The 23,784-nt window shown below is 30.1% G+C and overlaps 3 protein-coding genes and 1 pseudogene across 4 annotated transcripts; 1 reads left to right on the top strand and 3 right to left on the bottom strand.

Moving 5' to 3' along the window:
• Window positions 1-3,213: 3,213 nt before the first annotated feature.
• On the top strand, window positions 3,214-5,068 carry LOC106390565 (xanthoxin dehydrogenase). 2 transcript variants are annotated; one of them, XM_048760465.1, is made up of 3 exons: window positions 3,214-3,616; window positions 4,030-4,830; window positions 4,895-5,068. In XM_048760465.1, the coding sequence occupies exons 1-3, from the start codon at window positions 3,573-3,575 to the stop codon at window positions 4,896-4,898; spliced, it is 849 nt and encodes a 282-aa protein (XP_048616422.1). In that variant the 5' UTR covers window positions 3,214-3,572; the 3' UTR covers window positions 4,899-5,068. The 2 variants fall into 2 exon arrangements, with proteins under 2 accessions (XP_048616422.1, XP_013686511.1); XM_013831057.3 differs by having other exon boundaries at window positions 4,030-5,068.
• A 680-nt stretch (window positions 5,069-5,748) lies between these two features.
• Window positions 5,749-9,257, bottom strand: LOC106390564 (protein ALTERED PHOSPHATE STARVATION RESPONSE 1). The gene is made up of 4 exons (XM_013831056.3): window positions 8,008-9,257; window positions 7,752-7,927; window positions 6,959-7,182; window positions 5,749-6,887 (listed from the first exon to the last, which is right to left on the bottom strand). The coding sequence occupies exons 1-4, from the start codon at window positions 9,122-9,124 to the stop codon at window positions 6,029-6,031; spliced, it is 2,376 nt and encodes a 791-aa protein (XP_013686510.2). The 5' UTR covers window positions 9,125-9,257; the 3' UTR covers window positions 5,749-6,028.
• Window positions 9,258-9,699: 442 nt separating this feature from the next.
• On the bottom strand, window positions 9,700-12,354 carry LOC106392201 (annotated as a pseudogene).
• A 324-nt stretch (window positions 12,355-12,678) lies between these two features.
• Window positions 12,679-15,877, bottom strand: LOC106395152 (uncharacterized oxidoreductase At4g09670-like). Its single transcript, XM_013835671.3, has 2 exons — window positions 14,384-15,877; window positions 12,679-13,627 (listed from the first exon to the last, which is right to left on the bottom strand). Exons 1-2 carry the CDS (start codon window positions 14,852-14,854, stop codon window positions 13,013-13,015), a joined length of 1,086 nt encoding a protein of 361 aa, XP_013691125.2. The 5' UTR covers window positions 14,855-15,877; the 3' UTR covers window positions 12,679-13,012.
• Between the last annotated feature and the right edge of the window lie 7,907 nt (window positions 15,878-23,784).

The raw sequence follows: 23,784 nt of genomic DNA, 5'->3' as shown, positions 1-23,784 counted from the left end.
ATTTCTCTAGTAATTCTAAGAATCATATTAGTGATGACATGTGGCTACAAAAAGAAGTTGTAATGTTTCACAAATAATATATAGGGGATACTATAATAAAAACTGCGCCTTGCGCAGGGTGAGTTTATTTGTATATGTTATCGATAGTTTCTTTTATATATTTGATCATTTTATTTATATATATAAAATATTTTTTGTTGTTATTATATAATTTCTTTCCGATGGATCAGATCAATTTTTATTAAAAATAATGAAACAAAATTATAATTAATACATCATGGGTTGATCGGATTGGACATTAAACAAATTATGACATAAAAACCTTATTTTTTCCATCGAACTCATTCTTGAAAAAAGTGAACAGTATTGTTTTCACAGTTGAATTATTTTGACTTTTATCTTCTATATGGTTTTGAAAGCTTTCAAATCAACCATCGAATTGATACATGTCATTTTAATGTTTTTAGTCGTATACTTAAGGAAAACTTATATTTTTGTAATTTAAAGTCGTTTTAAAAAATTAAAAATATAACATATAAGAAAAAATCTAACATATAAAAAAAATATAACATATAAGGTGTTCTCATTTTTGTATTTTAAAGTCGCTTTTAAAAAACAAATATAACATATAAGGTTTCCTCATTTTTGTAATTTAAAGTCATTTTAAAAAATTTTGTAATTTAAAGTCATTTTAAAAAATTCAAAATATAACATATAAGAAAAAATCTAATTTTTTATATTATATGGTTCATGTGATTGTTTATTTTTTTAATAATATAAAATTAAACAAAATGAAGAATGATGCAGAAATTGTTATCAAATCTTTATTATTCATAATAATTAATCGCCATATATATGTAAATCATATTAGGTAATTTCGTAGCTTTTATTTAGGGAAATAATACACACTTCTTATATTTTAGGTTAATATAATGTTCTCTAGTGGACATTAAACAAAATATGACATAAAAACCTTATATTTTCCCTCAAACACATTCTTGAAAAAGTGAACATTATTGTTTTCACAGTTGAATTATTTTGACTTTTATCTTTCATATGGTTTTGAAAGCTTTCAAATCAACCATCGAATTGATACATGTCATTTTAATGTTTTTAGTCGTATACTTAAGGAAAACTTACATTTTTGTAATTTAAAGTCGTTTTAAAAAAATTCAAAATATAACATATAAGAAAATTCTAACATATAAAAAAATATAACATATAAGGTGTCCTCATTTTTGTATTTTAAAGTCGTTTTAAAAAAATATATATAACATATAAGGTTTCCTCATTTTTTGTAATTTAAAGTCATTTTAAAAAATTCAAAATATAATAGATAAGAAAAAATCTAATTTTTTTATTATATGGTTAATGTGATTGTTTATTTTTTTTAATAACATAAAATTAAACCAAAAAATGAAGAAGGATGCAAAAATTATTATCAAATCTTTATTATTCATAATCATTAATTGTCATATATATGTAAATCATATTAGGTAATTCTGTAGCTTTTATTTAAGGAAAGAATACACATTTCGTATATTTTAGGTTAATATAATGTTCTATTGTGGACATTAAACAAATTATGACATAAAAACCTTATTTTTTACATCGAACACATTCTTGAAAAAAATGAACAGTATTGTTTCCACAGTTAAATTATTTTGACTTTTATCTTCCATATGGTTTTGAAAGCTTTCAAATCAACCATCGAATTGATACATGTCATTTTAATGTTTTTAGTCGTATACTTAAGGAAAACTTACATTTTTGTAATTTAAAGTCGTTTTAAAAAAATTTAAAATATAACATATAAGAAAATTCTAACATATAAGGTGTCTTCATTTTTGTATTTTAAACTCGTTTTAAAAAATATATATAACTTATAAGGTTTCCTCATTTTTGTAATTTAAAGTCATTTTAAAAAATTCAAAATATAACATATAAGAAAAAATCTAATTTTTTTATTATATGGTTAATGTGATTGTTTATTTTTTTTAATAACATACAATTAAATAAAAATAAAGAAGGATGCAAAAATTGTTATCAAATCTTTATTTTTCATAATCATTAGTTGCCATATATATGTAAATCATATTAGGTAATTCCGTAGATTTTATTTAATGAAAGAATACACACTTCCTATATTTTAGGTTAATATAATGTTCTCTAGTGTTATATAATTATGGAATAATGTGACACCATTAGATTAAACTATACTTTATATTAGATGCTCTAGAATTCTTTGAAATGAAATTTAGAAGGCATTTAGAGTACCACCTAGGATTTGGAGTTTTTTTTAATTAATACAAAATTAAAGTTCTACTGTTTCAAATGCTTCTCAGTTAATATATAAGGGATGCCGAGATATGAAAGTAAAACCAGCCTCAAAACTTATTGATTTTTTTTCTATAAAATTAATATTTACACATATTTAATTATTTAGTACTTAAATAATAATATTTATGTCAATGATTACTACGCTGTAAAGTTCTAAATATAGATATTTAACAAATAAATAAAATAATAATATAATAATGATTATTTCAAGCCATCAGATTTTAGGAACTGTAGTGAAAGTGAGTGTTTTTGTTCTAAAAAAGGAAACTAAAGTGAATGTTTAGGGGGTGTCTTTAAATTGATTTAATTTATAATTTTAAATAATTTTATATAAATTATAAAATTTAATCTAATTTTTGTTAAATCATTCTAAACTTTCATCTAAAACCATATAAAATTTAAAATTTTATTTACTTTTAACTAAAAAGTTTCATCCGACCAATCTAAAATCAGTTAACATTTTTATAACCCACAACTTAAAATATTTAATAATAGTGAATTTCATAGTAGTATATGAAATGTTAAATTCAGTGACAATAAATTTTAAACAAGCTTTTCAAATTCATGTTTAAATAATAGTAAATTTGTATTTTTAGTATAAATGACCTCAAATTGTAAAAAAAATATGTTCAAGACCAGCCGTGTATAAAATAAAAGTTTATTATATGCCCTAAACACAAATAATTTGGTAATTTGATTCGCGATGAATCAACTTGTAAAAATAAATCTAAAACACGTTTTTATCTAATGGGCTTAAGGCCCATACCAGGACATAGCAAAGCGGGGTGGGTCCGTCCGGGTGGTTTCTGCACATGGTCTCGACTCTTGGCTTTATCTTTTGATTAATAAAGGCAGAGTTGCCGAGGATAAACGCAACTCCGAGTAAGAAAGTCACAAGAAGAAGAATAAGAAGAACTCAGAGTGTTCTCTCTCATCTTTCTCTCCATTTGTCGCCACAGATTCAACTCGTGGGCCAACAAATGGGCTTTCTTTCTGTAGTCAATGATATATATATATATATATTTAGATTCTTCTTTTGGTCTTTGACTTGTGTGGGTGGGTGTAATTAAGACTCGGATTTGTACAAAAACGTGTCAGAGCTGATCTAACTAACCAAAGCCACAGAGAGAGATATAGAGAGTAGAGAAGCGTTTGAGTAGGGTTTCCAAGAGGCGCATATTAAGGAGAAGAAGAGAGAAGAGAGAAGATCAGAATCTATCATCATCATCATCATGTCAACTGAAAACATTCAACATTCTTCTCTCCCTACTCAAAGGTCTCACCTTTTCACTTCTTCTTTTTCATCTCTGCTTCTTATATTCTCTGAATGCTCTTTTATCAGTTGCTCTCTTTCGATCTTCATTTAATTATTTATTTGAATTCTGAATTTTATATGCCGTGTAGTCAATTTTCCAGTAACAAAATCGAATGTATTTTCATTACACTAGTGTCTTTTGGTCGGATGAACAACAGATTTGAGATCTGTTCAGTTGTGTTTTGTCTGATTCGGATGTTTTCTATCTCATACCGAATCTTTTGATCTCTATTGGTTTCGACTTTCGATCTCTTCGGTCTTTAATAATGAAGTTATTATTATTATTTAATTATTGATAAAATAAATATTATTATAATTATTATAGCACATTGATATGAACACTTTCAACAAGCGTGCGCCTGTATGAACAACAGGCTTTTGGGTAAAGTGGCGTTGATAACCGGAGGAGCCACAGGGATAGGCGAAAGCATCGCTCGTCTGTTCCACAAGCACGGTGCCAAAGTCTGCATCGTCGACGTCCAAGACGATCTCGGAGACAAAGTTCTCAAAACTCTGTTAGCCAACTCGGAGGAGTCAGCTTGTTTCATCCACGGTGACGTCACACAAGAAGACGACATCAGTAACGCTGTTGACTTCGCCGTCAAGCGTTTCGGGACACTTGACATACTCATCAACAACGCAGGAGTAAGCGAAGCACCGTGTCCGGACATCCGCAACAACAGTTTAACCGAGTTCGAGATGGTCTTCAACGTCAACGTGAAAGGAGCTTTCCTAGGGATGAAACATGCGGCGCGTGTGATGATCCCCGCCAAGAAAGGCTCGATAGTCTCTTTATGCAGCGTTGGCGGCGTTGTCGGAGGCGTTGGTCCGCACGCTTACGTCGGCTCCAAGCACGCGGTTCTAGGTTTGACTAGGAGCGTTGCGGCAGAGCTAGGACAGCACGGGATACGCGTGAACTGCGTTTCGCCTTACGCGGTTTTGACCAACCTCGCGCTGGCTCATTTGCCTGAGGATGAGAGGACGGAAGGCGTGGTCGCTGGTTTCAGGAGTTTCGCCGCTGCGAACGCGAATCTGAAAGGTGTTGAGTTGACGGTTGATGACGTGGCGAACGCGGTTTTGTTTCTGGCTAGTGATGAGTCGCGGTATGTGAGTGGAGATAATCTGATGGTTGATGGTGGGTTCACTTGCACTAACCACTCCTTTAAAGTTTTTAGATGATCGTTTTTTTAATGTGCTCATGAATGTTGTGTTAGTGTCAATGTGTGTCGAATAATATAGATGATCGTTTTTTTAATGTGCTCATGAATGTTGTGTTAGTGTCAATGTGTGTCGAATAATATAGCTGTGGAGCTTGTTGTTGTGATTTTGATTTTTCTCTTTATGATTGCTATTTTAGCACTTGTAAAGAGTTTTTACAAAGTCATGGAAGAAACATATTTGTTTGTTGTGTTACATTTGCTTTTAGAATAATTAATGCTCTTTACTAAATACTTATTTGATTTATTTGAACATTAAGTGAAATCAAACATACAATTATGTCAAGACTTTCAACAGAATATGTTTAGAATATACTCTCTGTTTCATATTAAGCGTCATTTTAATATTTTGTTTTTTTTTGTTACAAAAAGAGTGAGTGTCATTTTAAAATTCCAATGCAACTTCTACCTCAATAATAAATAAAAATACATTGATTTTATAATTAATTTTATTTATCTAAAATAATATTAGTCATTTCAATCATTTTCTTAATATGTGTAAAAAATGTCACTTTTGCATTTTTTACGAAACGAAGAGAGTAAAATAATTTTGGTTGATTTTAATATGTTATTCGTTTATAAGCAATTTCCCATAAAATGTTCATTTTTAATGGAGGACATTCGGAATACTTCAAAAACATTAGAATATTCAGTTATTACTTATTTCTAACCTAAAATTTTCAAGTTTAAAATTATACTTTTGAATATTTTAATGATTTTAAATTTAAATATAACTAAATATTAAATTTTTATAATATTTTGAATATTCATTCAGATTCTATTCAATTGTGATTTGATTCAATTACTTTTTTATCCAAAACCAAATTAAATCTCCTAATTTGGTTCAGCTCTTTAGCCTCTTTTGGTTCCAGATAATGTGTCCAAACCTACGTAGAAGTACTGTATAATAGGTTTGCAAATAGTCATTACAAAGATTTATCCCTGTACAAAATTACAACTGCAACACTATCAGTACTAAGACTCTTATTAACCAAGAACGATTCACTAGGAATCAAGTCTATAAATATATCTCAGACGTAACAAACCTTATAAAACCCCAAAACATAATATTTTTTAAAGAAACAATGATAACTATATGCTATAAGCTGTATATGGGGGTACTGAAAAATTCAGACCAAAGGAAAAAACAAAGACATCACTCTGCTCTTACATCGGTTCTTACCGAAGTTTGTCCCTGGCTTGATGATTTCTGATGCCTTTCGTTTTGGCTTTGCCGCTGAGTCACATACGCAACAACCGCTCTATACATACCCGAACAGGAATATGCAACCTCAGACATTGCCTGAAACAGCTCGGGAAGACGAGTTCTAAGACTAGCAATAGACTTCTCTCTAACTTGTTGGCTTTGCCTTTGGTAAGCCTCTTCCTCTTCCTCCAACCTCTTCTTAATCTGCTCCACGTTGAACTGCCTCACGACAACCTCATCCTTATGCTCGTTGTCCGCTTCAGACCCGTCCGCATTCATATCCTCAGGCCCTCTCTTCTGCATGTACTTATGGTACCAATCCTCAAACTGCCTGATCTTCCTCCCCAGCTCCTTCCTCGTCTCCCCGCACCTATCCCTCAGCTTCATCTCCTCCTCTTGCTGCTGCATTATCGTGCTCACAACCGCCGCGAAATTGATGATCGCCGTCCTCGCCATCTCGTCGGGGATCTTGTCTAACCGGTCGTACCAAATGTGGAGAAGCTTCTGTATAGCGGGGTTTGGGACACGTGGCGGCGAAGATACTTTCTCCTTGAGCGTGCTCTCTATAGGGATGAGATTCAGCTTCAGCCACCCGCCGAGTGACTTTATATACATCTTTTGATTGTCTATCATCCTGCAAAACTGCGTGTGCCACTCTTGGACCACGGCCAGGAGCTGGATGGTGCGTTCGTGGTGGTGATCGTTTGTTTCTTTAACCGCCTGCGATATGTCTAGTGATTTCAATACTTTGGAGATCTCGGCTTGTCTCTGGTGATGCATTTGCATCATCTCCCACATCTTACCCATTCTGTAACAATAAAAAAAAAACTCAGAATCATATCGTTTAAAAGATCATAAGGAATATGATTTATAACTTACGCCTCGACGAGGTGGAGGAGCTTGACGTAGAGTTGTTCGTCTCGAAGACGGTTGATCTCTGAGACTGTGGAGTCCATGGACTGCATGTCGACGATGTATCGTGTATGCAGCTGACTAACTGCTGCTTTGGCTCTCTCTAGTGAATCTGAGTGGCCACCTCGCTTCTTTACCCGGTTTAGATGAGCGACCTTTCTCTGGTACTCGATCTTCATGAGCTCACCAGACTAAATACAACAAAAGTTTATTCCAAAATCAAACTTCCAATGTACACATTAGTGGTGGGAGTTTGTCCCGAACCGAACATGCTAAACTGCACTGAATTTTTCGGTTCAAGTTTGATAGAATTAAAAATGGTTATAGGTGCGGTTCGGTTTAGTTCGGTTTTCTATGTTTTGCAAAAACTGTAAACAAACCATACTGACCCTAACAAAAATTCCGAACCTAAATAACCGAACTAATCGAAGTAACAGAATTTTTTTAACCAAAAACTCGGTTAATTTCAGTATAATTTTCATTAACCGAACTATCTGAATGCTAAATCGGTTTAATGCAGCCAAATATTGTGCTAACCGAACTAACCAAAAACCAAATAACCCGAACCGAACTAACCGTTCAAACCGAATCCGCAGGCCCTTAACAGACGCATCATCTTTTCTTTTTTTTTTGGTCAAATAACAGACACATCATCTATGCTAAGATTTACCAAAGGGGACTAAACATGGCTGCAAGAATCTTTCCTCAAGAGACAAACACAAGCAATAAAAGGAGAGATGTTTGATATATTTTTTTTTACCTTAACTTCGTCGTAGAGCTTCTTCTCCCATGCTAGCAACTTGTCAAGAACAGTAGCATGAGTTTCATTCTCCTCAGAATCAAAATCATCTTTCCCAACATCAGTATTTGGTAATCCTCTAAACGATCTGTTCCATGTAATAACACGCATCACTCTAGCAGAGTGATCAATATGGCCTACAAAACAAAAACACATGATCATTAGCTAATGATAGAATCTTACTGGAGGATAGAGATCACTAACTAACTAACTATACCTCTGTTATCAGCAAAATTAGAGTGGTAATGGAGCCTGGTGGCTTCAAGCATCTTGGAAACCTCGTGTGCACTTTCAGAAGCTTTCAAGAAATTATCATCAAGCTCATTGAATACATTAGCCAAGTTCGTCGCCGTCGCCGTCGCCGGAAACCTCCCTCCTCCCCTCCTCTCTCCGCCGATGGGCTTCTTCATCCCTCCTCTAAAGTTAGCAACTTTTTCAAGCTCCACACTCGGTTCCTCCACTCTCTTCGGCCTTTCCTCGACCACGGGAGGTTTCCGTTCAACCACCGGCTCATCCTCCTCCTCTTCTAGTTCATCATCTTCCTCTGAGGACGGTGAAGCTGGCTGAGGAGGCGCAGGTTTGGCCTGCGGAGGAGGAGTGTCTTCTAAGGTAGTTCCAGGTATGTTCTCACTCGCGAAGAAGTAATCGTACACCAAGTGCTCTTGTTGCTGATGCTGACGTGGCGGTGGAATCGGCCTTGGATTCGCCGCCATGGATTGAGGCAGAGGCGGAGGAGGAGCTTCTTGGTTATGGTGGTGGTGGCGATCGTCATCAATCATCGGCCTGCCTCTACTGCTACCACCGCGGCTCTTCGACTTCCTAACCAACCGGTCGTGATTCTCCACCTCGGAGTCATCGTCGCCGTCGTCGTCCTCCTCAATTATAGTCCCGCTGAGTCCACTCCCCGACGGACCGCCGGATCTACCGTTCATCTCCGGCATGGTGGCAGCCCTCTGGAGAGGAGGCGGCGGCGGAGGAGGCGGCGGCGGGAGGGTATCCGGCATAGGCTGAGGGATCTCGCCGGCGGCGGAGGAGGACGACGCGACGGAGTTAGAAATCGCGGCGGCGGAGGAAGGCGGAGGAGGAGATACGGCGGTGGGAAGAGAGGAAGCTGCGGCGGCGGCGGAGGAAGAGTGGTGGTGATTGGAGACGAGAAACTCGCCGTGAGCGTAATCGGAGAGAGCGGCTCCGGTGTTCTTGAGGGCCATGGCGTAAGCGGAGTGCGCGGCGGCGAAGGCGTTACGGGCGACGACGGCGTCTTTCATGAACTGTTTGCGCTCTTTGCAGCGAGTAACGGCTTCTTCGTTCTCGATCTTGGATTGAGCACAACCCATATCTTCTTCTTCCTTCTCTCTCTCTCCAGTTACAGTTTCGGATCGATCTAATCAAATCACAGGACAAAAGAGATACGAGAGAACAAAAAGTTGAAACTCGGGGGAGCTTTCGAGTTAAGTTTTGTAAGAATAATTGAGGAAGGTTATACGACGTCGGTTTAGTGGTCAGAAAAGGCAAATTAAGCTTTTCTTTTCTTTTTTTTCTCCCTTGAGATTTCCATTTGTCGTTCGGCTACTCTTGGTAATGACGTGGACAAAGTTAAAGGTGAAGAACGAATATAACGTTTTCACTTTTAAAATTGTTTTCTTTTTTGCATTTTTTAATTTGGAGGATTCAAGCCTAAGCTAAACTAATCTCTAGGATTTATGGATGAGCCCGACCAATATTTTGGCTATTAATCTAACTTTGCTACAATTCAAAATCTGATTACTAACGACAAAATTTATTTTTAAATACACTAAACATAGGTTAAATATAGAAAAGGCTATTGTGAATTTCATGGAAGCTGTTTTGATTTTTGCTATTAATCGAAACGTTTCCACTACTCAAAAGTCAAAATCATGGAAGTTGTTTTGTTTTCTAGGTGTGTAAATTACTAAATTTTATGGAAGATAAGCAAAATTAAATAAGCAAAGGTGGTTTATAATTAAATTGTCGGAGAAGATGCTTTTCATGGGACCCATGGGAACAGTTTAGGTTCATTTTCTGTAGATCCCGGCTTTGGCTTCACCATCCTTGTTCGCTGTCGTCTACTTGTCAAGCATACGAAGAAGCTTTATGCTTAATATTCAATCGATAAAACTAGTACAATGCTTTTGTCACGAAAACAAAAGTATAATCATATTCATTCTATTTTAAAATGTATAATGTTTTGACTAAAATATACAATAGTTAAAAAAACAAACTATTTTCTTCAAAAAATTATAAAAATTAAATACTAAAGTTAAATAATAATCTTAATTCAATCACTTAAATAAAGAATATAAATGTAATTGATCAAACATTTTTCAACTAGTATACTATTTTCAAGCTAACAACGATATATACTTTACATAGTTAATGAATTCTAATTAGCTAATTACAATTAGAAGCCCTTATCTCCGGCGAAGAGCTGCAAGCCGAGCCACTACATCATCATAATCCAAGAGCTTTAGGTCTCTGAAAGGACGACGTTCTATCGTTCTTTCTTGTTGAAGAAGCTTCATTTTCGCTGCCTTGTGGCTTAAGTAACCTCGAGTTTTCTTGATCTGTACTCTTCTTCTCCTCTTGTGTTTCCTCATCGTTTCGAGCTCCTGGTTTCGTGTCTGAAGGAGAAGATTATTCCGTAAGGCAAAAACTTCTTCTTTTCAGTGTCTCTTCTTGGAGAACCGAAACTTGAGTTTGAAGTCGTCGAACTTAAACTACGGTTTGACAATGAATCTCTTGTCCAAGCCTGTGAAAGAACCGACTCATTCTCACTTTGATCATTGACAATACTTTTCTCTCTCTTAATCTTCGGATCATCAGCTCCTGTCTCGACCTTATCCTCAATCTACACATATTTTCCAGACATTAGAACAACAAAGGCTGAGAGTTTGGTAGGTAGGTATACAAACTTACTTGCAGAGCAGAAGTTTGTCTAAGCAGCAACAGGTTCAAAGCTGTAGGATCCCAATCAATCGAAAACTCTTTTGCAATGTCTTTCACTGTTTGAATCCTAAGCTCACGTGATGGTCTACTTCGCAGTTCAGTTTTATCAACGAGCTGCAAGGTTTCAAGAAAGATAATATATTGTCAATACACGCAAGAAGCAAACCCTAGACTATTAAGTGCAATAAACCAACCTCGTGATTTACAGAAGAAGCACTGAAATTTCCAAATCTACGTATAAACACGGCCCTAAGATCCTTAAGTTCAGGAACATCAGGAACCCATGCAGCTGCATATATCAAAGAGGAAACTGCTTCTCTGCATTCTTCAGGACATTCCCTAAAAGGAAACCAAAATAACATTGAGAGCTTTTGTAGTGAAAAAAAAATTAAAAGGGAAAAAAGTTAAGAACCTTTTCTTCAGCATAAGAGAGAGATTTTCTGAGATACAATCGCAGAATCGTTCAAGGATGTCATAACACGATATAATTCTAAGCTCTTCAAGTAATACTTCTGCCTTGGATAACAAGTAATTAACAGATTAAAACCCCTCAATAACAGAGGAAGCTTATTAGGGTTATGATTATAGAAAGAAGGGTAAGTGAGTTCTTACTCTTCTATAAGCATCATAATCAAGGCCATTCTTGAGAAATTCCACAATGTCCATTTTCAAAAACTTAATCATTGCAATCCTTCTTGTCCTTACTATTTCTAGCCGAATCTTCATGTAACTTGTTGCAGATCTGCTACATTTCATTTCAACAACAATAGTTAATAAAAATACCTCAACACTCATTCGGCAAAGAACAAAGAAAGCTAACCACTTCTTGTAGAATTTGGGTTTGAAACACCTAAGAAAGATTTTCATTTTTTTCGATTCTTGAAGCAGAAAAAAGGTAAAAATTCAATGCTTTATATGCAAATCTGAAAGAATCAACCGGTGGATTAGTGACTAGAGTCGAAGTAATTCTGAGAATCAGAATATGACAAAAGCTATGAAGCAAAGAAACGAACCAAAAAGTTTCTTCTGAAGAGACTAAAGAGAAAAGATAATCTATTATCCAAAAAAATAATGACTTTTCTTGAAATGCCTTTCTTTTTGGTCTTTTATTTATTCTATGTAGCTTAGTGAGCAAGTTCAATTAATTATCCAGAGCTACTTGGTTTACAAGCACTTTAGCTGTAAACTACCAAGAAACATCGTTGTTGGCTCTTATCTTATCTTTCTTTTTGTATTAAAAAGTAGTTAAACAAAGAAATGTCCTAAAATTCAGTTCTGTAGTCAAACTAAAAGTGTTTTATTGGGACTTATGTTAAATAAGTACCCCACATCAAATGGCTGGACCACATGAGAAATCATTGTAAGCATCTATGGCACATTCAATTCTAAGTACAAGAATATTAAACCAAGTCCATTACTTCATCGGAAGCAAAGTAAACCAACTTAAGAAGAAGAGGGAAATGCTAAGGACTTTTGTGTGTTCTAGCTCTTTATAGATTTTTTTTTGGATCAAGTTCAATACATTGTGCATAGTGACTCGGTTCACATGTTAATAGTTTTATTTGTAAATTGGGTCAAAGCTAATATACAGGATGGTATTTTTTTTTTTTTTTTTTTTCCTTTAAAACAGGATATCATTACAATGGTTCCAAAAAAGAAAATGAATTAAATAAGTAGAGAAACAAGTGTGATAAGAAATTGATGAAGACTCATGCTTTCCGGTTAGGGCTGAAACATTTCGAACCATAGTGTAAGGTAGGAGCTTTGGCTAGCAGAACGAGTGGCTAACGCTTTATAGGATTCCCGGTCCAATCCTAGTAAGCGAGCCCTGATTTGAAGTTGAATCTCTCTCTGAATTACATGAGAAGGTTTCAGCATAGCTGAGTGCAGTCTAGAATTTCTCTCACGCCAAAGGAAATAGATGCAGGCTGGTATTTTTTTTGAAAGATAATAGAAAATAGGATACTATGCAAAAACCATACAAGAAAGACCAAACCACAAAACAAACATTATTTCTCTTCTCGCAGTTGCGTCTAATTCTCGTACAACTTTTCTTTGGCCATTTTCTCTTGCTTGTAACTTTGATGATTTAGTTTTTTTTTTCCCCTCCAAGAGTTTATTATTATCAAAAAAACGAAGAAAGAAACGAAACGAAACGAAACGAAACAAACAAAGAAGTTTGGAGAAACCTGAAAAGCCACCATGGAATGAACAAAGTTTTTGGAAACAAGAAAATATAATTTGAGCCTTTTTTTTCTTCAACGACCAGAGAGACTAATCTGTTGACAGTTTTTATCAACAGACTCTTTGATAGCATCAACCACCAGCTGCGTCTTCCGGCTAATGTTTGGCCAAAACCCGTCAGCCTTTGCACCTTTGTTCTTGATCTCTCCAACCAACCTAGCAAATTCTCTCACCATGCACGCCTCTTGCGGGATCTCTGTCTTAACCGAGTGTTCGGTCGGGCGACTAACCCATGGATCATTGAACCCAGATTTCAAACAAGTGGTGAACGTCGCTTGGGTCTCCTCAAATGGGATAACAAAGTCTTGAACACAAAGTGTGCCGTTTGTTCCAACGGCAGTTATCTCCATCCCTACGTTTGCCAAAAAAGAGCAGTATATGCTTGCGGTTCGTCCGTCTTCCCAGCTCAGAGACGCTCCGCACGAGAGAATCACTCCTGACTCGTTCAGAACAGTCCCTGGTGAGGCTGCGACGATTTTGGGAAGCTCGAAGTTGTTGGCGAAAAGCGCTGCTCGGATTGCGTACCATCCGAGGTCTCCGAGCGCACCGAGACCATCAAGATTCGGTTTCACACGGATGTTGTTTTTAAGAAAATCTTCATCCACAGCTAATGAGAAGCAACTATTTATCTGCAGTGCATGTCCAATAAGGAAGACTTTCAAGAGAAGAAGCAACCACATAAGTTATGTTGTTTGCTTAGGAATCTGAGAAGCAAAGTAGAGTAACGTAGTATTGTTTGACATTTTACACTAGCCAGAAACTAATCATCGAAACGGGATCTTCTATATGAAGTAAACTGTATGCCTTTCAGTGGACGTAGATTTAGTTTAAAACTTTTAAATATTGTTTTCCTTCTATATTTTTTTGTGAAACTGATTTTCTTAAATTATTTTTCTTAGATTATAACCTACCAAATTTCATTCATTTGCAAAATAATTTTAAAACTTCTATATATTTATCTCCATTTTTAAAAGTCTTTTTTATAATTTTATTAAATCATTTAAAATATTTTTATATTTTTTAAAGAACGATTTCTTCTTACATATAGTAAGAATTTATTTAATTTTTTTTTTTACTTCTTATCTTAAAATTTAGAAATATTCGTCCGCTTTATACCAAGTGTCTATTATATGAAAAGTAGATTATATGTTTTGAAATAAAATAGGAAACACAGATAAAACTAGTTTTTTAAAACAAAAATCAAATTCCTAAAATCTTGATTTGATGATTAGTGAGGTTTTTGGTAAAATAGAAAAACCCAAAACATCTACTATGTATATAATATATATCATGATTCCAAACTTTATACCACTGATCTGAGAACAAGAGCTTTTGTATCTGACAATCAAAGGAATAGCGGAATAGTATTTTGATGGAGTACTTACGTTTTTGAGCTGACCAAAACGGTCTGAATCGAAGAGGAACTCCTTAAGCTTAGCCGTTCTAGGATGATGAGCCCACATGGTACCATCCATAATCTGAACACCGTTCTTTTCACAAGCCGCGACAATCTTATCGAACTCTGATACGTTCATAGCCACTGGCTTCTCCAGAAGGATGTGCTTTCCACTCTGGGCAGCACGTATAGCCCACTCGACATGGAGGCTAGTTGGAAGAGGAATGTAAAGAGCATCAACATCTGGATCTTCAAGAATCGACTCGTAGGAACCGTGGATCTTCACAGATTGCTGGTAGCCATTGGCGGTAGCAAACGTTTTGGCTTTCTCTAAAGAGCGGCTTGCAACGGCTGCGATAGTGGCGTTTGGAGCGAGGTCGATGGCACGGGAGACTGTTCTAGCGATTACTGCGCATCCCATTACTCCAATTCGGATTGGCGTATCGGTGACGGTGGCCATAGTCTACGGCGATAGAGAGAGAGATGAGAGAGCAAAAAGAGTCAGGAGCAAAGACAAGACATGTGAGGAGCTTTAAGTCAACAACGAGACTTGAGATACCTCGAGGCGCAGACCTAATTAAAAACTGGAGTTGGTACGCTTGGTGGGAAATAAGATATAGCAGTTTTTTAGAAAAAGTATCGTTTTCAAAGGAGTCGAGTCTACCTAAATTATCCGGATCCAAAGTTCCAAACCGAATCTGATCCAAATTTATTTCAAACCAATACGTACACTCAACAAATACTTTTATAATTATGTTATTATTTCAAACCAATAATTTTATAAAATATAAATTCAAGAGAGTGAAAGATAAATCTCTTTATTTGTTTATCGAGTTAAAAGAAAAAAAAGTAGAATTAGAATTTTCAAGGTTTAAAAAAAAGCAAGCATAATTTGTGATTATCCCAATAATGTTATTTTTCAGTAAGATAAATTTCTGAATGTATTTAAGTTACATAAGCTATTATTTAGTATGTGATAAACTTCGTTATCTAAAAATAGTATGTATTAGAATAATAAATTTTATATAATAAATAAAGAAAGTTATTTAATTTATAATGAAACTATTAGAATTAAATAATTAGGAGAATGCAAAATTTTAGAAATATTTAGGAAATGACATGTATCATAAATGATCTCACATTTTAGAAATATAATAGTTATTTTAGGCTTAATCAATATTATAATGTATGATCTTAATTTTGAATGAAGTTATAATACTTTAGTTTAGTAGAATAATTATTTAAAATTTAATATGCATGATATTTATATATTAAATTTATATATTTTGTGAAGTAACATACGTTCATATATTACTTATAAAAATAAAATAAAATAAAATAGAATAACCAGTTTGGTAAAACCATTTCGTAGTAGTTTAAGTTTTATTTTAACCCGTGTCTTTTTTTTTTTTTTAAAAGCACATGATTAGTTTCATAAATCTACTTTGAAATATCTTTATAAGTATTTATAGTTTAAGAAAACTGTGAGTTTTTTTTTGTACCCTACTATATCTATATTTATATTGTTTGAATTACTGATTATGCATCAAATCATTTTGATTTATTGGATTTTATCAATGGGAAGAAATGATTTAAACCTAATTTCAAGTGGGTTAACTAAGTAGGCTTGCTAAAAGCAATCCATAATTTAGTCAATTTAGATTCAGTGGAATATGAAGTTGGGCTCAAAATGTTGTGAAACGACATGATTAGTTAATCATGTCTTACCGTTTGTATGATTTAATCATGTCTTACCGTTTGTATGATTCACAAACAAAATTCAGAAAAGTAATGTTGCAAAGAAAAGAAAAATAAAGAGACATGTATAATACTCACTTACTAGCATAAGATATGCACATTATTTGTATATATTATCGATAATTTATTTTATATATTTGATCATTTTATTTATACATATACAATATTTTTTGTTGTTATTATATAATTTCTTTCCGAAGGATCGGATCAATTTTTATTAAAAATTATGGAACAAAACTATAATTAATATATCATGGGTTGATCGGATTGGACATTAAACAAATTATGACATAAAAACCTTATTTTTCCATCGAACAGATTCTTGAAAAAAGTGAACAGTATTGTTTCCACAGTTGAATTATTTTGACTTTTATATTCCATATGGTTTTGAAAACTTTCAAATCAACCATCGAATCGATACATGTCATTTTAATGTTTTTAGTCGTATACTTAAGGAAAACTTATATTTTTTTAATTTATAGTCGTTTAAAAATTTCAAAATATAACAGATAAGAAAAAATCTAACATATTAGGTGTCCTCATCTTTGTACTTTAAAGTCGTTTTTTAAAAACTATAACATATAAAGTTTCCTCATTTTTGTAATTTAAAGTCATTTTAAAAAATTCAACATATAACATATAAGAAAAATGTAATTGTTCATTATATGGTTAATGTGATTGTTTATTTTTTTAATAATATAAAATTTAAAAAAAAATGAAGAAAGATGCAAAAATTGTTATCAAATCTTTATTATTCATAATCATTAATTGTTTTATATATGTAAATCATATTAGGTAATTCTTTAGCGTTTATTTAAGGAAAAAATACACTCTTCTTATATTTTAGGTTAATAAAATAATATAATGTTCTCTAGTGGACATTAAACAAATTATGACATAAAAACCTTAGTTTTTCCATCGAACACATTCCTCATAAAAGTGAACAGTATTGTTTATACAGTTGAATTATTTTGACTTTTATCTTCCACAAGGTTTTGAAAGCTTTCAAATCAACCATGAAATTGATACATGTCATTTTAATGTTTTTAGTCGTATACTTAAGAAAAACTTACATTTTTGTAATTTAAAGTCGTTTAAAAAAATTCAAAATATAACATATAATAAAAAATCTAACATATAAGAAAAATATAACATATAAGTTGTCCTCATTTTTGTATTTTAGTCGTTTTAAAAAAGAATATAAAATATAAGGTTTCCTCATTTTTGTAATTTAAAGTCATTTAAAAAAATTCAAAATAACATATAAGAAAAAATATAACTTTTTTATTATATGATTAATGTGATTTTTTATTTTTTTAATAATATAAAATTAAACAAAAATAAAGAAGAATGCAAAAATTGTTATCAAATCTTTATTATTCATAATCATTAATTGTCATATATATGTAAATCATATTAGGTCATTCCGTAGCTTTTATTTAAGGAAAGAATACACACTTCTTATATTGTAGGTTAATATAATGTTCTCTACTGTTATATAATTATGGAAAAATGGGACAAAGTCAGATTAAACTATAGTTTATACTAGGAATTAATCCGCGCTACGCGCGGAACTATATTGTTTTTCAAATGTTAATTATCTAACTATTCTTAATGTTTTATATCAAATGATAATACTAAAATATATTTAATATAATATTTACTTATTATTTATTTTATTTAACATTTTCAAATAGATAGTTAATATTATATTTTTCTATTATATATTTTTTATTATTTTTTTCTTCTATATTGTATATTTACTTATACTAATACTACGCTAGATGTTTAATGTAATATTCTTATTTCTTATATTGTATATTTACTTATTGTTTAAATTTTTTATTATATTATATATTTATTTATTCTAATATTTATTCTTTTATATTAAATAAAAATACTACGATAAATGTTTAACAAAATATTTGTGTTTCTTCTACTGCATATTTTCTTATTACTTATTTTTCTTATATTGCATATTTACTTATTCAAATATTACAATAGATGTTTAATGTAATATTTATATTTTCTTATATTGTATATTTACAGGTTATTTGTTTTATTATAAATTTTGCAGATATATGTTTATTTATTTTTATATATTGTATATTTACTTATTGTTTATTTTTCTTATATTGTATATTTACTTATTCTATTTTTTTTGCTTTATATTAAATGATAATATTAGGATAAGTGTTTAATGTAATATTTATATCTTATCATGTATATTTTCTTATTATTTATTTTATATTATACAGTTACTTATAAAAATATTTGGAAATAGTAAAAATGTAAAATTATACATTTTTAAGTAAATGTTTAATGTAGTTTTTCCATTTTTTATATTTTATATTTACTTAATCTAATTTTCTTGTTTTTCCATTTTTTATATTTTATATTTACTTAATCTAATTTTCTTGTTTTTATAAGTAAAAATAGTAATTTTTAATGTAAAATGGTAATCTTACATGTTTAATGTAATATTTCCATTTCTTATGTTATATATTTACATATTATTTATTATTTTCGAAATTATAATCATCAGTAATATTAAATTGTAAAACTATACAATATATCAATATTTTGAAAATGTAAAACTTAAGTGATATGATTTTTAAGTAAAATAGTAATTTTTTAAAAGTAAAATGGTAATCTTACATTTTAACTATACATTAGTTTAATATTTTCGTGATATGATTTTTTAAGTAAAAATAGTAAATTTTAATGTAAAATGGTAATCTTACATGTTTAATGTAATATTTTCATTTCTTATGTTATATATTTACATATTATTTATTATTTTATAAATTATATTTCTCAGTAATATTAAATTGTAAAACTATACAATATATCAATATTTCAAATATGTAAAACTTTAGTGATATGATATTTATCAGTAATATTTAAATGTTAAACTATACATTATATCAATATTTAGAAAATGTAAAACTATACATTAGTTTAATATTTTTGGTAATATGATTTATTTATGCCACGTGGCTTCTTTTATAAGAAGGATTATACGATGTTGTGGACACCTCCTGGAGCCTCGGATAGTCCATTTTATTAGTATAGACTAGGGATTAACCCGGGCTACGTCCGAGATTTTTATTTTTTCTAATTTAAGTTGTTAAATTATTTATATTTAAGTTATGATATATATTTATATAAATGTTAAGATCCATGTCATAATTAAAATTTATTTTTAAATTTTAACACGTTAAATTAACATATTTTTTTGTAATTTTGTTGGCTATCTAGTTATCATATTTAGCAAAACTATCTGTTGAGTGTTGGAATAAATGTTTTAGATATTTAATTAAACTGCAGAGTATTTTTCGGATTGACCACATGCTCAACAATCGATCGATCTGTAAAAAGATGGTTGATCTCCTTGGCCAGGTAAGTACAATTTTAGAAAAAAATATCTTTGATTTTCAAATATTAAGTATATAACTATTCTTTTGAATATTTTTTTTTTGAATTGTATTTTTTGATTAAATTATTGTATTATAATGTTTATGTAAATATTTTTTGTGATGTTTGAATTTGTGCTGTTAGTATACTTAACCTAGATGATATTGATGTTTAACAAATTTATTTTTTCTGGAATTAGAAAATAATGATATATCAAAACGTATCTAATACTTGTTAAATGATAGTATAATGTAAATTACATCCATTATTTGAAAATAACCATTTGTTGTTTTAATTTTTTTTTAAATCAGAAATTATTTTTATTTAAAAACATTATTCATATATAATATAATAGTTTAAGTTTGGAAGATTAATCTATATATATAAATTATGTATATTTAAAAAAAAAAAATTTAAGATATTATATATTGAGTAACTGAATAAAAGCTGAATTTCTTATATTGAAAATGAAATATTTATATTTTTGTCTTCATGTTATACTCACCAATCCAGCATTGATATTTATAACTTAGTATGTTTTTTAAAAACTTAGTTTTAAGTAATAAATGAATTTAATAAATTAAATTCATCACCTATAATGTTCTGTAAACTATATTTGAAAACTCTCTAAAATTATATTTTAAGCATAATATTACTATTATTTAATTTAAGTTATTTTAAGCATAATATATGCTAAACCAACTTAAATTATATTTACAATAGGACCATCCTAAACCGGTTAATAAACCAAAACAATACTAAACCAACATGAACCAATAACTGATTCGGCGAGTAAAGAAGTGTTTCGGGATAAACGCTTGAAAGGTTATTAACTGTAATGGTTTGATCATAAAAGAGTTAGTATGAATATTAACAATAAAATTATGGATTAGATTAATTTAAATTTGTTAGAATACCTTTGAGTCTATGAAAAGCAATTCAATTCCCATGAATAGGTATGGCTTTTGGAAGTTGCGGGTTTCCTAACAATGAATCCACCTAACAAAAAGTTTGTTGTTATAAAAAATCTCCTTCAAGGTCATTAAAGGTTTTTGGGACGGCAAGAGTTGATGGTGAAACCATTTTTTTGCTCGAGTGCTTTTAAGTTTTCCTTGATAGTATGAGGTTGATGTTGATGGAATAATGAATTTTATAGGAACTTTCTTGAAGTAAACTATACATTTTTATTTTTTTTTGTTTAATGTGGTATTTCCATTTTTATATAATTTACTACCATTTTAATATAGAAGTACATTTTAAGATAGATGTTTAAATCTTAATGTACTTTTTCCATTTTTTAAATGTTTATTTCCATTTCTTATATTTTTTATTTACGTAATATCTATATTTTATATTTTAAAATAGATATTTAAATCTTAATGTACTTTTTCCATTTTTTAAATTGTCTATTTACTTATATTATATATTTTACATTTTAAGATAGATGTTTAATGCTTAATGAACTTTTTTTCATTTTTTTTTAAATTGTGTATTTACTTATTATTATATATATAATTCATATATTATATATTTACATTATTTACTTATTATTTATTTTCCTGTATATGTATTTCCATTTCTTGTACTTTTTATTTACTTAATATCTCTATTTTACATTTTAAGATAGATGTTTAAATCTTAATGTACATTTTCCATTTTCTTTAAATTGTATATTTCCATTTGTTATACTTTTTATTTACGTAATATCTATATTTTAAATTTTAAGATATATTTTTAAATCTTAATATAATTTTCCATTTTTTAATTGCGTATTTACTTATATTATATATTTACATTGTTTACTTATTATTTATTTTCCTGTATATGTATTTTCATTTCTTGTACTTTTTATTTACTTAATATCTCTATTTTACATTTTAAGATATATGTTTAAATGTTAATGTACATTTTCCATTTGTTATACTTTTTATTTACGTAATATCTATATTTTAAATTTTAAGATATATTTTTAAATCTTAATGTAATTTTCCATTTTTAAATTGCGTATTTACTTATATTATATATTTACTTATTATTTATTTTTCTTTACATTGTGTATTTCTATTTCTTATACTTTCTATTTACTAATAATTTTATATTTTAAGATAGATTTACATTTTAAGATAGATGTTTAAATACTAATGTATTTTTTCCATTTTTTTAAATTGTATATTTCCTTTTCTTATACTTTCTATTTGGGTAATATCTATATTTTACATTTTAAGATAGATGTTTAAATATTAATATACTTTTTCCATTGTTTTTAAGTTGTGTATTTCTTTTTCTTATACTTTCTATTTACTTAATATCTATATTTTACATTTTAAGATAGATGTTTAATATTTAATGTACTCTTTCCATATTTTAAAAATTGTGCATTTACTTATTATTGTATATATATTCATATATTTATAATATTTACTTATTATTTATTTTTTTATATATTGATTATTTCTCTTTCTTATAATTTATATTTAGTTAATATCTATATTTTATATTTTAAGATAGATGTTTAAATCTTAATTTTTTTTCTATTTTTAATGTAAAACGGAAATGTTTAATAGAAGAACTTGGACAAATAGTCAAATAGTTATATTTATGTTTTTTTCTTTTTTTATAAAATGGTAATGTTACATTATAGAGATAAGCCGTTTTTTTAGTGAAAAATGGTAATCTTACATATGTTTAATGTAGTTTTTCCTTTTTTTCATGTTGTATGTTTACATATTATTGTTATTTTTAAATGTAAAATGGTAATCTTACATATGTTTAATGTAGTATTTTCATTTATAATGTTGTATGTTTACATATTATTTATTATTTTCAAAATTATATATAATGTTTTTTTTTTACAAAATAGTAATGTTACATTATGGAGATAATTTTTTTAGTGAAAAATGGTAATCTTACATACGTTTAATGTAGTTTTTCCATTTTTTATGTTGTATGTTTACATATTATTTTTTTAAAATAAAAATGTAAAATGGTAATCTTACATATGTTTAATGTAGTATTTCCATTTTTTATGCTGTATGTTTACATATATTTATTATTTTCGAAATTATATATAATGTTTTTTGTTTTTTTTATAAAACGGTAATGTTACATTATGGAGATAAGCCGTCTTTTTTTAAGTGAAAATAGTATTTTACATATGTTTAATGTAGTTTCTCTCATTTCTGTAAACCAAAATATGCAGTCGATTTGTGTTTATGTCTTTTTTTTTAATCATTTTTTTCTTTTGCAGTTCTTAAGTTTATATCTAAAACAACAGATCTAGCAGAAATATAAAAATATATAAGAAAAAGATTCAACATCTTATCGTTTTGACGGTGAGACTCCTCTGTTATACATCTTTAGATGACAATATTGAGTGATAATAGTATAATAGCAAAAATAGTTGTAAAACACAAGATCGATAAGGTGTTTAGATCACTAATAAGAGATTGTAGATTCTAAAAATATATAAAAAAGTATTGTTTGGCCAAAAAATGAAGGAATTAAGTGGTAGTGTTATAATTCATATTGTGAATGTCCATAACCGGTCTATATCTTAGAGAGTTGGTCCGTCTAGAGAGAGAGAGAGATGGCCGCGTCCTAGAGAGAGAGAGAGAGAGAGCCGGGGCTGGGAACCCTAGTTTCTCTTTTCCTTATTAGATTATGATTTGTATTCTTTCTATATTTGTATTTTTTTCTTTAGTCTTTTCATTATTTTATGACGGTGTAATTTTCTACATATAAAGAGCCTTTATGTTTATGAATAATAACAGAAACATACAGATTCTATTCTCTTGTTTCACAACATGTAGTTTTTTTTTTTCAAAATAAGGTAAATATGGAATAATAATTTACCAAGAAAATGAAAAATAAAATTAAAAGTGTAGATATGAATATTAAGAAAAAGTTACGGGTTAATCTCAAGTTCAAATTGTACTTGTGTCTGAATAATAGCTTAGATATTGTTTAAGACATATCGGCTGGATGTCTATAACCGGTCCGGTCCATAACCGGCCCAATGCTAGAGAGAAAGAGAGAGTTGGCCGCGTCTAGAGGAGAGAGAGAGCCGGCGGCTAGGAAACCCTAGTTTTCCTTTTCTTTTATGGTTTATGATTTGTACTCTTTCCATATTTGTATTTTCTTTTTTTACTCTTTCCATTATTTTATGACGGTATAATTTATATATAAAAAGCTTTATGAATAATACAAAAACTTAGA

Source organism: Brassica napus, chromosome C6 (genome assembly GCF_020379485.1).
Source record: "Brassica napus cultivar Da-Ae chromosome C6, Da-Ae, whole genome shotgun sequence".
Classification (NCBI taxonomy): Eukaryota; Viridiplantae; Streptophyta; class Magnoliopsida; order Brassicales; family Brassicaceae; genus Brassica; species Brassica napus.
This window is presented reverse-complemented; position numbering and strand designations above follow the sequence as displayed.